Here is a 15,011-nt window from a genome sequence, read left to right as displayed (position 1 = left end):
ATTATGGTCCTTGAAATCACAGACACTTTGCCTGGTTTATCTTGTCAAATATCTATTGAGGTATGTCACCAGCACTCTGAGAATTTTCTTTGAGAAAGAAGCATTTTATAGCAGAAGTGTAGTTCTGTAAAAAAATCACCTCACTGTGGTTATTGAGAGCAGCCCATTAACACAGCCTTTGAGCACTTTCAAGTTTAATTAGACTGGCTCTACCCCACAGGGCGACCTGGGCAGCTCTGGCAGTCACAGGGATGATCCTGAGAGTCCCACACCAGCAGTGGGCCCTGGCACAGGTGCGGCTGCAGAGGTGAAAGTGCCCTTTTGCTATTTAACCATGTTTCATTGAGGTGAGCATTTTTACCACAAGCTTGCAAAGTTTCTATCAAGAGTCGCTTATGTTACACTTCTGTTTGTGTGCCAAGCAGGTGGCTGGGGATAGATGTAGCTCTAGCACTTGCCTGTGCTGTAGATAACATTTGGTGGAATAACAGGCAAATCCATCCTGTCTCCTACACTGCAGAAGCACACCTTAGACTGGCAACACAGCTCAGGTCACCCCAAAAGAGTGGCTCAGGAGCAGCATGCCTGCAGCTTGTTTCTGGTACAACGTTGGCTGAAAAGAAAGCTCAGCTGGAAGCAAGTTTGCAGCCCCAGTCCTGCCTGCCCATAGGGAAGGTCAGCAGTGGAGAGGAGCAGACAGGATGCAGAGGCTGGCAGGGGAGGAGCCAGAGTGCTGGGCTGAGCTCAGGTAAGGCATGTGACAGCATGGGTAAATCTGTGCTGGACCACACGGACAAAATCTGCCGTGCCATGGGCCAGGAGATGTGACCCCACTCTGGCCTCATGGCAGCACCCACCACTGGTGGGTGACTGAGTCACAGCAAATTCCTTGCTTGTGAAATCCCATCCCAGCCTGCTCAATGCAGACTTCTCTGATAATGGTGCCTTTGCTGTGCATGCCAGTTCAGACTCTGCCGACATCATCAAAAGCTGCTTTTTCTAATCCTGATAGTAAATCAGTTTTCTGAGAAATGGAAGGTGTGGACATGTAATAAAATGCAATATTAGAGATGCTGAAGTTAATGGATATTTTAAATTCCCCAGCAGATCATTCAGTCTCCTATAGTCTAAACTTTTCCTTCATGTTACTGGGATGCAGAAAAATAAATTTGCCTTCCTAAAGGAAACTCTGTCAGTTTCTTTATTGGATAACTTCTTTTTACACACAATTTCCATGTGATGCTTATTGTTTCATTGTCAATAAGACATTAAGAATGAAAATAGAAAAGCTTATGCCCTGACCAAAGATGACGTCTGTTGGCTGGAGGAAGAGTTTTCCCCTTAATATCCTTACATTCTACTGTGAGCTGTAAAAAAAAAGCAGAGCAATTACTAGAAGAGAGTGTGTGTGCTAACCATGCTCATTTTCATACCCTGATTCTGAAAGCTCCTGTAAATATACGTTTGGAGGTCTTTTTTCTCCTTCTTGTGAACATGTATCACATAACCCTGTGGTTTTCTTTGCAAAAAGGCCCTGCAAGGAACCAGTAAGAATGTTGTTTGTCAGAAACCTTTTAATTATCAAAATTGGTTGGTACATGGGTGGCTTGTGCTGGTTGGTACCCTGCTAGCCCCAGGAGGTGGCCATTGGGTACCTTCTGGTGACCTATTGAGCTCACACTACTGTGCTGCCCCTCCTTCCTTGATTCCTCCAGGACCTTCAACCCCTCAATAACTATAGTGCCAAAATTCACCAGCTGTATACAGACTTATAAAGAGTTGCAACTTACTATTCTACCCTCTGGTCCCCCTGAACGACTCAGCGAGCTCCCTGGAGCAGGTGAGAAAGGCTATCATTTACCTCACTGTGGAATCTCACTGGCCTCTCAGAGGAGGAGCTGTGCTGTGAAACTTGATTCAGCAGGTTTTAAAAGAAACCCTTCCCCTGTTTTCCCATGAATTTGCTCAATGCTGGTGACTTGATAAATGCATTAAGCCAGCAATGCTGGCAGAGGGACAGGTCCCACCCTCTTTTACCCCTCTGCCAGCACAGGTGGTGTGGGTGGGTGCATGGTGCAGCTGCACAAATGCTCGTGGCAGCACATGCAGAGGCTGCAGTCAGGGTGGAGTGGGACTCTGTGCAGACAGCACCAGTTTAGCATGTGGGTGAAGCTGTGGTGTGAAAGAGTGGCCTGGTGCAGCCACATCTGGCTAGCAAGGGCAAAACCTTTTTCCTATGGAGTGTTTTATTTACCCTACGACTGGAAGGCAATTATTGTATTAACCTCCCTTGTAGATATGTGTGTCCAGAACCCACCCTGTATTTATTTTAATGGAAAGCAAACATGCCACAGAAATGTAATGGCTATGGCTATATAAAAACAAAAAACCCTACTTTTTGTTTTGCTGGTTTCCTTCTGTTTTGTGTGCTAATTAAAAAGCTATTACACTCCATGGGTTTATTCAGTATCTGTCTTACATTTTGGAATCTAAAGCCTGCTTTCAAGTTTAAATGAAGTCACAAAATTCTGCATGGGGAAACTGAGCCTGACTGTTACAGTGATCCTCTGTGCTGACTTTCATTTCAGAATGACAATAAAATAGATTTTTGCTAAAAATAGAACAAAACCTTTGCCTAGTGACCGTAAAGGTTATCAGAGCAAATCCCACTGCCCATGAACTAGAAAAGCCTAAGAGTAAAAAACAAAATGGGAAAGCCCAAGGTGTCCTTGGCCAAATTTCCCCCTGTCGGTACATCACCTTCAGGTCTGTGACTTTGTCATCTCCATGGTGGGATAAGGCATGTGGCTGCTGGCAGAGCAGAGGGGGAGTCCATCTTTAAAAGGGAAATTCTCTGTGATGTGGCAAGGTAAAGATCAAAACTTTGACATAGGTTATGCATAGAAGAAGCTTGGGTGTGAGAGAACTTGGAAAGTTGTGCCTGTTACAGACTTTATGTTCTCTGAAGGATCTCCCCAGGTTTTGGTCTGCAATAGCTTAGGGAAGTCAGGAAATGACAAAATCTGCTGTATTAACTCACATTGTATAAGAACACGTGTAAAATAACATGTTATTAATTTAAATAAAGTGGTGTTGTCCCTTTAAACATTCAAGTAGGCAATAAAATTGTTCTATAAACATGTGGGAACCTGTTCCACCAAATACAGAGTGGCTTTGTTAAAAAAAGAAGGAAATGATAGAAAAGGGAAAAAAATGCTGTTTGCTGCATTATGAGATCCCAATTTTTGTAGCTGTATTGTGAGTGGTACTAGGTTTATGTGTGAATATACTGATCAAGACTTTCTGAGATTGAGATTAGAGACCTTGCAGGTCACTCTTAGATTCACATGTCCTTTCAGTGAAATATTTTACTCAGTACATTTCCTTCTCTTTCTACTGCAGCCTCTCAGTAGTTTTTGAAGAGCAAATAAAATCATAAAGGCCAACCCATTGCTCACTCCTTGCTCTCCCTTCTCATTTCACTTGCTCTCATGTCTGCACTGTCACATAATGCTAAATTTCCATGGTGAAATATCTCCTGAAAACCTATTTACTACCATAATCATCAAAAATACTCAATCTTATCTGCGCAATGACATCCCTCCAATAAAGTGATGAGCCTGTGCTCAGCTTCTGGATCTCCCAAAGCGTTTGGGTTTGATCTTTCTAAAAATCTGAGAAGCAGATCCAATACTTCATTAGACAGCATCACACTGAGGAGCCCAGTGCACTCCATCTGTAAAGGCCAGTTGATGTGTCTACTTGTAACTGAGGGGAAGCACACCAACTCGTTGGAAGTCTTTTTGGCATCAGGGAGAAGGTCCCCATTCACAGGCATTACCATATTCCAATTAATATCACTTTTTTCTTCACATTTCTACCCTTTTTTATCACTGTGTTCAGGAGAATAATTATTTAGGAAAAATCTTTCCCCTGCAATCCCACTACAGGAAAGAATAAAAGGCCATGGAATGCTTAAGGGAAACATGAGCATGGACTGGTCTGGACTGTTCTCTTTCACATCTCTTAGGATTTAGCCCCTGCTTTACTGTCAATAATTAAAATGACAGAACAACTAAATATATATGTTACGATTGTAACAGTGGGTGGGTTTTATTCATTGTAGTCAGCTGTACATTAGGAAAGAAGTGCTTATATTTTTACCCCAGAGCAATGGATGAAGAGAGGAACATGTGGTGTATATACAATCCATTCTCCCTGCTGCTTGCATGGCTTTGCCCTTAACACTTTCCACTCTTCCTTACGTGCCATCATAAAGAGGTATATAAAGAGTTGTGCGATCATTATGAACACAGTGGTCTTGAATTCAAAGGAAACCAGGTGTCTAATGTCAGGGAAAGCTGGGAGACTCACTGCAGAATTCTGCCCTACCTTCTGAAGTTTCTTCTAAAAGCACAGCCTGCAGGAAAAACTAATATATTTTTAAATTCTGCCACTGGGAATGGTAACACCTTGGAATACCTGATGATTCTTGCTTTAAACAATAATGGGAAAATAACTTGGAAACTAACAATAGGATGCAGCTAAAAGTGAACAAATGAAATGAAAGCCACGGGTTTGAGAGGCCTCCCTACATGATCCTAATTGACACAGTATTTGAACAGCCCTCTGGAAATGAGCCCATCAGCTCACTAGCATCAGTGCTTTTTCACTTACACCAGAGTAGTCTTCTCTGAGCATTCAAGTACACACAATTGTAGCTGATAGGATACACTTTACAATATTTTTAGCTGTAATTTTGGTTTGTTTTCCAACAGAAAAATATGAAGTAAGAGAAAGATACTGAATTTTAAAAATAAATTAATTTGATGGAATTTTTCAAATTCATAACTGCCAATATTTTATATTGACTTTCTTATAGAGATCAGCGGGATTGAGGCATGGATCTTATTTTGGCAGAATCTCCTAGATTTTTTTCCATAGTTTTGGGTAAACTATTTAAATTTCCATGCTGCAGCTTCCCTGCCTGCAGGGCAGTACCTGCTTGTCTGCAGCTCTTACAGCTTAACATTTGCAGGGATGAATTCTGAAGATGAAAGACTTGCACAGCAGACTTGGGCTGCCAGCACTCTGGGACCAGGATCCAGACTCCAGGTGTGTTTGTACAGTGCCTAACACACCACAGCCCAGCACAGTGGATAAACAAGAATAAAAATCCAGAACAGAGGGATTGTAATCACCCATTGGTTTGCAGTGTAAGTAGAACAGGTCTCCTTCCTGTTTGCTTTCAGAAATCACCACAAAGATGCTTCTTTTGCCAGTCTTTGCCATCCTCCACATTTTTCTCTCTAACTTGGAGCCTTCTAATATTAGAGTGCTTATCTCTACACCCACTGACTCCCTTACCCCTCTTCCCTATTGACCAGCCTCTGACTTGGCAATATAAGGTTATTTTTTAAGTTTTACATGCCCAGACTAGAGGACAGGACTCAGAGGACAAGAATAAATTATTATGTAGGACCATCTCAAACAAACTGACTCGGCAGAATATACTTGTATTTATGATTTGTCACTGAGAGCTTAGACACTTTTCCTTGCACATGTGGATGCCCTGAGGTTGTTGCTTGTGTGCTTTGGATGGAGGTTTGGATCAAGCTTTCCTTTTGAGGTAGGAAAAAACAGTAAAAAAGGAGAGAAAGAAGAAAGGAATGGTTATGCCTGTAAAAAACACCTGGGAAAGGACTGAAAACTGTAGTTGTTTTGCTACTGCAATATGCTGTTTGCTTTTCACCTTCTTCAGGCTGTCTCCTTTCCCAGAAATTAGCCATCTCCCAAGGTATGCCCTGCTCCCTCTTCTCCCGCCGGCTGGTTGTGCACGCTGCTTGCCAACCGGGCAAATCTATCATCCAAAGAGTATTTCGGAGCAGTTCCTCCTCTTGGCTGCTTGAGAAGGTGTGTTGTTTGCTTTGCCTAAGTGCTCCCAGGGCCTAATGCTCCGTTGTTATGTACAGACCATTTCTACTGTCATGAATCATGTTTTACCACCCCTGTGCTTTTACTTCTGCACCAGGTGCTTTTTTTCCTTTTGAGCAAACACCTTGGAGTTTCCGTGTTTACTGCTGACACGGTGCATGTCGGGTACGCGGCATAGGCTGAGTTATTCCTACCGTCCCTCCGCCGACATGTTCAGTAAATCTGCTTCTCGCTCCAGGAGCTGCAGACCCTTTGTTTTTCCTACAACCAAAGGTAAATTGATTCAGCGCAGCCTGAAATAATTTTGCCTGACACACATAAAAAAAAAGAAATATTTCACTGAAAAAGCCTCATGCAGTCAAGCAAAATATGCCCTTTTCTTATCTTATCTGTTGTGAGTAACCCAAGCTATTTGCACAACGCCTTGTGCTAGGAAGGAGTTGTTTGTACATGTTTCACTCCTTTTTTCCCAAGTTTTGAATTTTGAATGAAATCTTTCTCTTCAAATTCTTTTTACCTGCAAAAATGTTACAGTTTCTCTTTCCTATGCTTCCCTGAAGGCTGGAGCCAGCCCTCCCTCCAAAGATCCCTTAGTTGCAGATAGTTTTCTATTAATCTTCAAACCACTTTGGAGAGCTCGCTGCGTCTGGCAGCACTAACATCCCCTCTCTCTCCCGTCCCACCCACTTAGCCTCAGCCTAAGAGCCCTTAACAAATGACTCCCAAGGAATTTAAATGGCTAACGCTCGCTGGCCAATAAAGAGATGCATAAACTCTATAACCAGGTTGCACAGCTCTTGCCATTAGGAAGAAAGGTTGCTCGGGCAAAGGCGCGAGTCCCCTTAACCTGTTGCACTTCGATCGCAGGAGCGGAGAGGTAAGGGAAATCTTGTTTGCTCTGTAGGGCTTTTTATCTGGTTTTCATTTATCAGGGGGTTGAGACCAAAAGTGTGTCATCATCAAGGTATGGGTTCTGGGGTTTGCCTTCCTTTAGAGGGTCCTAAGGGGTTGTTTGAGAGTTAAGCAACTGCTTGTAAGATTGAGCTGTGAGATCAACATGTGAATATCTAAAAGAATTTGCATAGCAAATACCAAAACAAATGTCAGAACAATGAACACTAAACCACTGATATTTTAGACAGAAGAAAACAAAAATCATGTTTCCAAGATATCTTTTCTGCTATCTTAAATTAACAAAGCAAAAGGGAGCCAACTGCAACTGCTTGACATCATGTTTTCAATCAGTCTGTCTCTGCCATTGTCTGTGCCGCCTGGTATTCTGTTCTGCTTTTTCAAGAGACTGGCATAAAAAAATCAAACTTTATAAGTGGATTATCAGTTTTTGGTGCAGAATTTGGGGTTTGTAGATTGAAGGCGGCTAGGAAGGTTTAAGTAAACAGGGTATATATGCAAGTGTTATTAATACAAATGAATCTATATAGCTCAATCTGCATACTGAAAATTTGAAAGCATTAAAGAAAGTCAGCTTTGATATTCATATTCTACTTACGCACATGTGAAATGTGTAAGACTTGCATGTGACATTGGACACATGACGCTAATCTGTTCACCCTTATTTATTTAATTATTAATTTATTGTTTTATTGGGGTCAGTGCTGATAACAATAGCGAAGTTTGAACTTAAACCAGGAAAAAAAAATAAATGTAGTAGTTGAAAGTAAGGTTCAATTAAAAACCAATGACAAAAATGTCAATTTACATGTGGACCAGATGCAGCAGCTGAAGATAATGGTGTCCTGTCCTGAGCTAGGTGGACTTGAAACCATGAATCAAAATGTATCTGTAAAGCACCCCCTCTCCCTTTGCACATCCAAGCTTGCCATGGATGACAGCCTGTGCTCAGAACGTTTGAGGGATGTCATGGCAAATGTTACTGCTGTCCCCTGCAGTGCTCCATGGCCTGGCAGACTGGGTTGCAGAAAGGACATCTTTTTCAGTCGTGTTATCACAGCTGATCTCTGAAGGCCTTCACACCCAAAGCAGTCTGCAGTTGGTGTTAGCTGATGGTGTTGCACCAAAGACCTTGCCCGTGCGTGTAAGAGTTGAGAGAGGTTTCTAATTAAATTGACACGGTTAATCCAACAGAACATCGAAACGTGTCCTTTGTGTTTGTCAAGGCAAGGCCACATGACTGTCTGTCAAGAACTTGTAATGTTGTTGGTTTGATTATTTTTCCATGGGTTTCTCATATAGATTTGCACGGTATAATCAAGTTTAGATAATATGTTGCATAAAAATAAAGTTAACAAAGGAGTTACCATTTTGCTACTCTTTTTAATGATTTCCATTCAATTCTGCATTTCACCTCCAGTCTTTGCTGAAAAAATTGTATTGAATCAAATGATCCTTGTCTTCTTTCTTCAGCTTCTAATTAAAAGAGAAATGATCTCGCTTAAGGTCAACAAAAGGTGAATTTCAAATTATATGTGTCTCAAACCCCACTCCTTTTCTGGAGTGAACAGAAATTTCATTTCAAAACCATAGATATTTCCGAGTGAGCTGTAATTTCAGTAGATTAAATTGTCTTTAATTAACCCAGCACAGGAGAGTTGCCCTCTGAGAGATATCCTGCCTTGGTTAAACATTTTTTTAAAATTTATAATATTAACACTGGGCACAGGTAACAAATGCTGAAAATCTCTTCCTTGTACTTGTAAATCTTGTTTCTCAATTCTCCAACCCAACGTTCAAAGGTCTGTACAAACTTCTTAGATCAGAGGTCAGGTACAAATTGCTGCACTTTGCAGCTCCTTTCTGCCGATATGACAGAATTTCACAGGAGAGAGGATTGACTTCCAGCCCCCACTCCTCCCCGCACGGGCAGCGCCAGGCAGTTAAAATGGTGATATGTACAAGTCAGCCATTGGTACCTGAGTTTAATTAATAACTAACTGGGTTTCAGTGGTGCAAGGTGCATATTATAAAAAGGGTCAAATGTCAGTGCACAAAGGAAAAAGGAAAAAAAAAAAGGACAAAACCCCAGCCACCGACTAAGCCTAATGCTTTGAGTTTAATGTACTTTCAGCAGCGAACATTCACATCCCAACTGTGGTTTGCTTTATGTTGATTTTCATTTCAGTGACCTGAGGGGGAGGGAACATGTTGAGCCACTTTGAGCTTTTCCTGGAATCTCTGCCTCCTGCTGAAAGCAGGGTTGCAGGTTGGGCCCCCTGTTGTTGCAGTGTTCACGTGGTATACACAAAGCTTAGAATGTTGCAATAAAAGTAGTGCATGGGATTAGGGTAAACTGAAAATTCTGAAGCTATTTTTATTGTAATAAATTTGACTAAGCAAGTAGACTTTATGTAAACAGGCAGGATGTTATGTGTTATGCTTCACTCTGGAATCTCCAGGAGAGTTAGAGAAAAAAGTTTGATCAGAAAAGCTGAAAAGACAACTGTAGGTTATGAACTTTTTAAGATACTATTGGTAGCGCAGCAGAGTGGAACATATTACTGTAATTTTATGTAGACAGACAGATAGATACTTTGTTATAAATTCCGGCACCACAGAGGTCAGCAAAGACTTTGACAGACATTTTCAATTATTGAATTAAATCACCGTGTTCATATATAAGATTTTTCTTCAGAAGGACAAGAAGTGAAATAAGTGAATGTGTTATCTTCCCCGTGTAATGATTAACAGATGAGTCTAGTTGTGGTTTTGTTTCTCAGTTGCAGAACATTGCTTCTCCTGTCCTTCTTATGGCAAAAGCTTGTGAGCTTTTAGTCCATCCTGAATGAAACTTTCTCCCTTTCCAAGCAGAATGCTTTCTAAAGCAGATAGTTAATGAGGAGGACACACTTACCTGTATCAGAATTTCTGCAGAGAACAGTGTTTAATTTCATTTTTGGTAAAGAAACACTGCAAAAAGTTTCCCATCAAGTACAGCTCGTCCAGAATAGGAAGGAGTACACTGAAATTTATATGTCACGCATTTTCCTGTCTGATCATGGTAATGATGGACTTTATTGACTAGATTGAAATATGGGAATTTGGGGGGAAGGGGATGGTTGTGCTGTTTCCTGATTTAGACAGCTGATAATAGTGATTACACAAACCATGTCTCATCTTCTTCGCCTTCCTCAACGTGTGGCTTCAATACATTGCACGGTAATGACTTCAGCCTCAGCCAGTAACAAGTCCTATCAAAACAGGTGAGAGTTATGAATTAGTATCAGCTGGAGTGGTAAAAGATGGAGCTGGGGCAAACAGGATAACACAGGGGTTACACAACTTGTCGGACAAAGTTCTGAATGACTTGCAGAAAAGTGCATCATAAAATAAGGGGGGAGACTAGCTTTTGCTTACCCAAACTTACTACTCATATCTCACTGAATATAATTTTTGCAGTTTTTAAGCAGGAGATCAGGTCATTGAGGGACCTTCCTCCTGGGAATGTTCACTGCTAGGCAGGGATAGTGCTTACATAAAATGCAAGTGGATCACACACAAGATTAAATACACTGTAGAAAGATGCAGAGAGAGTTGGTAACAGGATAGGCAGGACGTTTGCACAACACAAGGTGACTTTATTTTGTATGGGACTCATAATTTTAGCTCCATTTTTTTAATTGTACATAAAATTTTTATGAGGTAAGATTAATACACCAAGGGAAATTATATAATATGGTTAACGGAATTAGAGCAGTGATTGTTATTTTTCTAATGATAATGGTGAAAATAAGAAATCCTATTTTAAAGCTGTAGGCAATTGTTGACTGTACAAATTCCTTGTTAAATTATCTGATTAGCATTCAAGTTTTAACCTGAGAAATTCCAGGATATTAATTGACAGAATAATTTCAGGTGTTTTCCTCCTAAAACGGAGCAAGAAGTAAAAGAACAGATTTCTAGTAATTTTGTTACAATTTTTTAAGCCAAATACATTGCTTTTGATTGGTGCCTGGAAAATATAACCTGTCCCTGCAAGACCTTTAAAGCAAGATTTTCTGTAGTGCTCATCCCTATCTTAAATATACCCCTCTTACAGCCATTAGAATCTCGTAATTGATGTCAGGGGAGTCATGCTACATGTGAGTACTATTAGAAATATCACACTTTATTTTCTGTTTCTTTCTTTGAACCCAATACAATCAAAAGTCAAAGTCAACAGATTTTGGTGAGTTTTAAATGGAACCAAGCATTTTTAACATCTTTATTCACTTAAGACAAATTTAAGAAACTGAAAACCATGCACAGACCATCCCTGCAGTAAATCCACTCTGAAGACTGCTTTTCAGGCCTTGAACATTAACTTGCCCCATACAAAGTGAATGTAACTAACTGACCAAAATTAAACTGAAGTTTAAGCATGAAATACAAACTCTTGCAGTGAAATCAATGGTCAGAACTCTGATGATAGGCTCAGATTAGAATGCCACTTGTCACCATAGTAGAAGTGGGAATTTCATAAAAATCGTAGAATCTTTAAGTTGGAAAAGACCTCTAAGATCGTTGAATCCAACTATTAGCTGAACACTGCCAAGTCCACCCCTAAATCATGTCCCTAATTGCCACATCTACGTGTCTTTTAAATACTTCTGGAGATGGTGACCCAACCACATCCCTGAGCAGCCTGTTCCAATGCTTGCCAGCCCTTTCAATGAAGAAATCTTTCCTTCCCTGGTGCAACTTGTGGCTTGTTTCCTTTTGTCCTAATTTCAGCAGCTAGCCTTAGGATTTAGTAGGCTGGTTTTATCCTACCTCTCAGGCACTGTTGCTCTCTGTATTTAAGTATAGTACTTCTAGTGGGCAGAGAGCCTCTGCTTGAGCATGTTCTTGTCAGAACATATGTGGGAAATACGTGGTGCAGCAAATGCTGCTCCATGCACATCTCATTGTGTTTCGTGCAGCACCTGAGCCAAAACGTTCCTGACCCTGCCTCGAGAGGGACAAGTTCAATGACCCGGTTGAGGCATGCAGATGATGATGAGAATAAGCAGTGCTTTAGCAGCGCTGGCAGGAGGATAAATTGCACAGCAGACAGACATGTCATTGTCAATGATCGCTGAGGTTACTTTCTTCCAAGCCGTTCATCACAAGCTACTCATCAAGTCTCTCGCCAGCTGTTGTTCCTGCCCCTTCAGGTCTGCTGACACAGTTCACCACTTTTTCCGCTGAGTTTTGCCAAAATGGCCCAGATTATGAAAATTCACCTTTTCAAAATGTTTCACCTAGCCTGGGGCAATTTCTTCACTCAGTTCAGCTGCAGGTAAAGATATGTGTCTGACATACTGCAGACATTGTCATGGCCTGTTGGCCTCAGGTATGGCTTTTTTGTAAAAGGGTGAAGGCATCATCCATCCCATGTAACCTTCACTTTCCTGCCCAAAAGACCTTCAGAAAAGGGCCTTGGCCAAAAAGCTGTCCTGAAATGCTGCACTCTGTTGCACTGACCCACCACAAATTTCAGCTTTGGACACCTGAATTTCATTAATGGCAGAATGTAGGAAAGCAGGTGTGGTCCAGTTCCTGTTGATCCCCACACTGGCCCCAGATCCTGCAGTTGGGCATGCCATGGCTCAGCTTTGGCAACAGTCTCAAAGACACCTGCCTGGTTTAGGTCATTTAGGAAATTAATGAGGAGGAAAAGAGTGACAATCTTGTCAAGAAAGAGCAAAGTGATGTATAATGATACTGTAATCATCTTTAAGCAGGGAGGTAACTTGCTCAGGACACTTGAAGCAATGCACGAATCACTACCTTATTTAGAATTGATGAGGCCATTTGAATTTTTCTGTTCAGTCAATAGATCTCTAAACAGGCAAACTGGGTTTTCAGCAGGAGCATTTCTGGGGTGTCTGATGTTTGTGATAAAATTACACAGTTGTTCTTAGTAAGCTGTTGGTTTTGTATGCGTTTTATGAATACAAAGTTGTCATGAGAATAGAGTCAGGATTTGAAATAAAGAACTTTAATGACAGCCATGCTTTTAGAGCTGCTGCCTATCATTAACATCATCAGGATTAACATTTTCCCTTATTATTTCAAGTAAAATACTGGGAAGGTCACATTTAAACCAGTAGCTGTTATTTTCCTCTGCCAACTGGGTATATTTGAAATTTCAGCAACTTTCTTTCCCTCTGTGGTTTAAAATGCAAAACTGTGGCAGTTTCTTGAGGGAAGCAGTAGCTGTGCAGAGTCCATGAGGGCGTGCCCTGTCAGCTCAGTGGGAGTTTGTGCAGTACAGGGTCTGTAGGTGGGGCACAGGTGTCCCCATCCCTCCTCCCCTGGACAGTTATCACAGAGACAGCGCATCTCCCTGGTCTCTCCTGTTGTGGTGGTGCTGGCACCTGTCCCCAGGCTTTGGGACTGCCAGCAGTTATGTCACCCACAGATGATGCCACTAAACCCATGTAACACAAAACTGGAGGGATGAATTAAGTCCAGACATAAACAACCTCATTTTATAGGAGCACGTGGGTGAAGTGGACACACAGTTACTGCCACAAGGACACTGGCTGTGTCCCTGTGTTTGTAAAAGCCTGTTTGACCATGCTTGGGTCAACAGAGGAGAATGCGTCTGCCTAACTTTGTGGGGCACTGCCCAGTGCTGGACTAACCCAGGGATAAGTTCACAAGTGGACTTTGGGCATTGCTTTCTTGATGGGGCCCCAAGCTGCCTTTGCCCTGGGACAAGGGACATCACCATGTGGCCCTGTATTGTTGTTGATCAAGGTGTGGTATTTCTACTTAATAAAATATCTGCCTCAGTTAATCAGCCTGCTCACAGTATGCTTTAGGTCAGTCACTGCCAACACAGTAAGCTTGCCATTTAATATTCTGGGATGTGGGAAAGAAGTACCTTAAAAGAGAAGGTAATTAATGTTTAGGGCAACAACTATTTACACCCTTCCTACTGGCAGCAGAGGAGTTTCATAAGCAGGGTAAAGTGAAATTTTAATGGTTTCAGTGAAACACATATGTCTGCAAGTTCACCTGTGTGAGAAAGTCCTTGGAACAGAGGAACAAAGGGCTCGTATGCCTCACTCCTGAGGGGCTGGTAAGCCTCACTCCTGGTAGGCTGGCAGATGTTAGCATCCATCTAACATGGCGTGAACAATCAAGCAGGATTTACTTTTTTCTAAAAGGAAGCCAAGGACTTGTTTCAGTCCTGATAGTGAGTCATTTAAAACTTAACTGTCTTTTAACAGCCTTTCTTGATAAAAATGTATTTGTCTTTCTCTCTCTTTTTTTTAAATCTATGTTATCAAGATCAGGTCTGCCTTCCTCCTCAGAGCCTAGAAACCAAGCATTTATATTTCACAAGACACTGAATTTTAATGGAGACTAAATTTTTGCCGTTTCTAGCATTGATCTCACTTTTTGGATGTTGGAAATCAGTTAGTCTTTATTAAGGCCGCTAGACCCATATTACCAGCCCATGCCTTGTGTAGACCCACAACACACGGTAGCAGGTTTTCATGACCAGTTTACCGTTGACTTAAAAAATGCACAAGCAGGTTTGAACACTTTGGAAACTGGTATTTTCAAAAACTGTTATCTTGAGAAGAATTGCATTTCAGTCTGAAAAGGGTTAGATTGTGTCAGTAGCCTGTTTTGAAAGGCAGTAACAGCAGGAGAGAAGAGCTCTCAGACCAGCCAGCCTGTGCATTTTCTCATCAAGCTACAGGTGATCACTGATGATAAATGTTCTGGTGTTTATCAAGGTGTTGATTGTATGAACCTAGTCAAGATGTTGATTGTATAACATGGCAATGAACAAGTTGTTAAATGTGTATTTAGTTACAAAAATTAGGGCTATATGGGCTCTATGACTTTCTTAGGTAGTACTTACTTATGAAACTCATGTACTGTTAGCGTATGTAGCTGCACAGGAAAAAAAATCCAAACCACATTTGATCATGAATCTTGATGCAAAAGAAATTACATAGGGATAAATGCATTTTAGGCTCATAAGGAATTTTTAATTATGCACTGAATTACCAACTGGTTTCTGGGGGTCAGGGGAGATTGTTTCATCTCCCCTCACTCCACAAACCCAGTAGTCATCTGCAGCTTTGCAGACTATAGCCCCAGACACAGCCCTGCAG

General features: G+C 41.4%; 1 protein-coding gene across 7 annotated transcripts in view; it reads left to right on the top strand.

Moving 5' to 3' along the window:
- The window catches only part of RBM47 (RNA binding motif protein 47), a 75,696-nt gene that overhangs the window by 48,014 nt on the left and 12,671 nt on the right, over positions 1 to 15,011 (top strand). The window contains exon 1 of one of the 7 annotated variants that reach the window (XM_038134872.1): positions 6,613 to 6,811. The exons of 5 other annotated variants lie outside the window; for them this stretch is intronic. In XM_038134872.1, coding sequence (XP_037990800.1) covers positions 6,699 to 6,811 — 113 coding nt within the window. In that variant the 5' untranslated portion in view covers positions 6,613 to 6,698. Of the gene's footprint in view, positions 1 to 6,612; positions 6,812 to 15,011 lie in introns of those variants that run through there. One more of the 7 variants, XM_038134873.1, reaches the window with a different exon arrangement.

This window comes from Motacilla alba, chromosome 4 (genome assembly GCF_015832195.1).
Source record: "Motacilla alba alba isolate MOTALB_02 chromosome 4, Motacilla_alba_V1.0_pri, whole genome shotgun sequence".
In the NCBI taxonomy this organism is placed as follows: Eukaryota; Metazoa; Chordata; class Aves; order Passeriformes; family Motacillidae; genus Motacilla; species Motacilla alba.
The sequence above is the reverse complement of the archived record's forward strand: the minus strand, read 5'-3'. Positions and strand labels throughout refer to the sequence as shown.